This window comes from Penaeus monodon, chromosome 19 (assembly GCF_015228065.2).
Source record: "Penaeus monodon isolate SGIC_2016 chromosome 19, NSTDA_Pmon_1, whole genome shotgun sequence".
NCBI lineage: Eukaryota > Metazoa > Arthropoda > Malacostraca > Decapoda > Penaeidae > Penaeus > Penaeus monodon.
Window position 1 is genome coordinate 39,489,272 of NC_051404.1, and position 1,491 is coordinate 39,490,762.

Genomic DNA, 1,491 nt, shown 5'->3' on the forward strand with positions numbered 1-1,491 from the left:
CTTGCTTGCTTCTTTTTTCATATTTTTTTCAACCAAAGCTAGATGTGAGGGATAAGCACCAGTGTATATATATATATATAACAATGGTAATTATGTTTTACACAGTTATATTACTAATTTATAACCTTTCAGCCGGAATCCGGGTCCAAGGGGAAAGGAGCTGCAGCCAAGGGGAGTTCTGATTGCTTCAAGATTGTCAAAATGATCATGGAGAGAAACTTTGCTCCTGTCATCATCTTCAGTTTCTCCAAGAAGGAGTGTGAGGCTTATGCATTGCAGATGTCGAAGCTGGACTTCAACATTGCTGATGAGAAGCAACTGGTGAATGAGGTGTTCCAGAATGCCATTGCTCTCCTCTCGGAAGAAGACCGTGAGCTCCCACAGGTGGTGTCAGTGTTGCCACTACTCAAGAGAGGCATTGGTATCCATCATGGAGGTGAGCTTTGTAGGGCGACCATTTCAGGGATCAATGCCAGTAGGGGTTTCTTCTGCCTTTGATTTTATATCTAAATACTGTCATAGTGTGTAAAAGTTGTACTAAATCTTTCAACTACATATTGCATTGCTATTGATCTTTGAAAAGATACAGTTCAGTGCAGGGGATGTATCACAATCTTGTGTAGAAGACCTTTCAGGAAAGATTATGTATGCATTTTAACATTACTAGTGAGAAGTCTAATTCCTTTTTCTTAGTTATATTAAGTTCCATTCTTATTGTCTTCATCAGAAATTTGTAGATTGTATTTTTTCTGAGCCTCATTCTTCGTCACATCCACAGTTTATATTTCAATGGTATGTTTTCCTTTTTTTTCTCTTTCGGTGAAGTAAATAACAAATTGAGCTATACAGACTTTTTTTTTTTTTATGTAGTTTTTATTCATGGATTCCATTAAACATTTGTCAATTTCCCGGAGAACTAGGTGTGGACTAAGAGAGATGTATGCATCATGAGGAGTGGAAGACAAGCTCAGATGTCATTAATTTTTCTCTTGTCTGAGTTCTCTTTTCTTTCAGTTTTGTTTTGACATAACTTATACCAAAGCTAATTGGTATCCTATACAAACAATGGATTTGTTATTATCATGTTTTCTACTCGCATGATTGTTTGTTTTCAGTTTAAAAGTGATCATGGAATTTGCTCCTTCTTATTTTCAAGATAGTTTAAGGATGCCGATGGTCTTTAAGCATTTTTTTCTTCTTTACTTTAGGAAAAAGACTACACTTTCTTTCCATACAAACATGGTCTTGCGCTTTGAAAAATCATTTCTGGAGAATATTTTCATTCCAGATTATTTATTCATTGTGTTTTTACCGTAGATGTTACTAGATATTAAGGTATGTATCAGTGAATGATAACACTGAGACGAACATGGAAGACTGGACAAGTTAGAACATTTTTGCTATCTAGAGACTCAGAGTCTATTTTTTCGCTGTTTATTTGACAGATCTTATCATCTTTTGTTATTATCATATGCACACAAACTCTGTCAC

General features: G+C 35.4%; 1 protein-coding gene across 1 annotated transcript in view; it reads left to right on the plus strand.

Annotated features, from left to right (window-relative positions):
* The window catches only part of LOC119585221 (exosome RNA helicase MTR4-like), a gene marked incomplete in the record, with an annotated part of 19,057 nt that overhangs the window by 5,888 nt on the left and 11,678 nt on the right, over positions 1-1,491 (plus strand). The window contains 1 exon segment of the mRNA XM_037933877.1: positions 133-436. Coding sequence (XP_037789805.1) covers positions 133-436 — 304 coding nt within the window.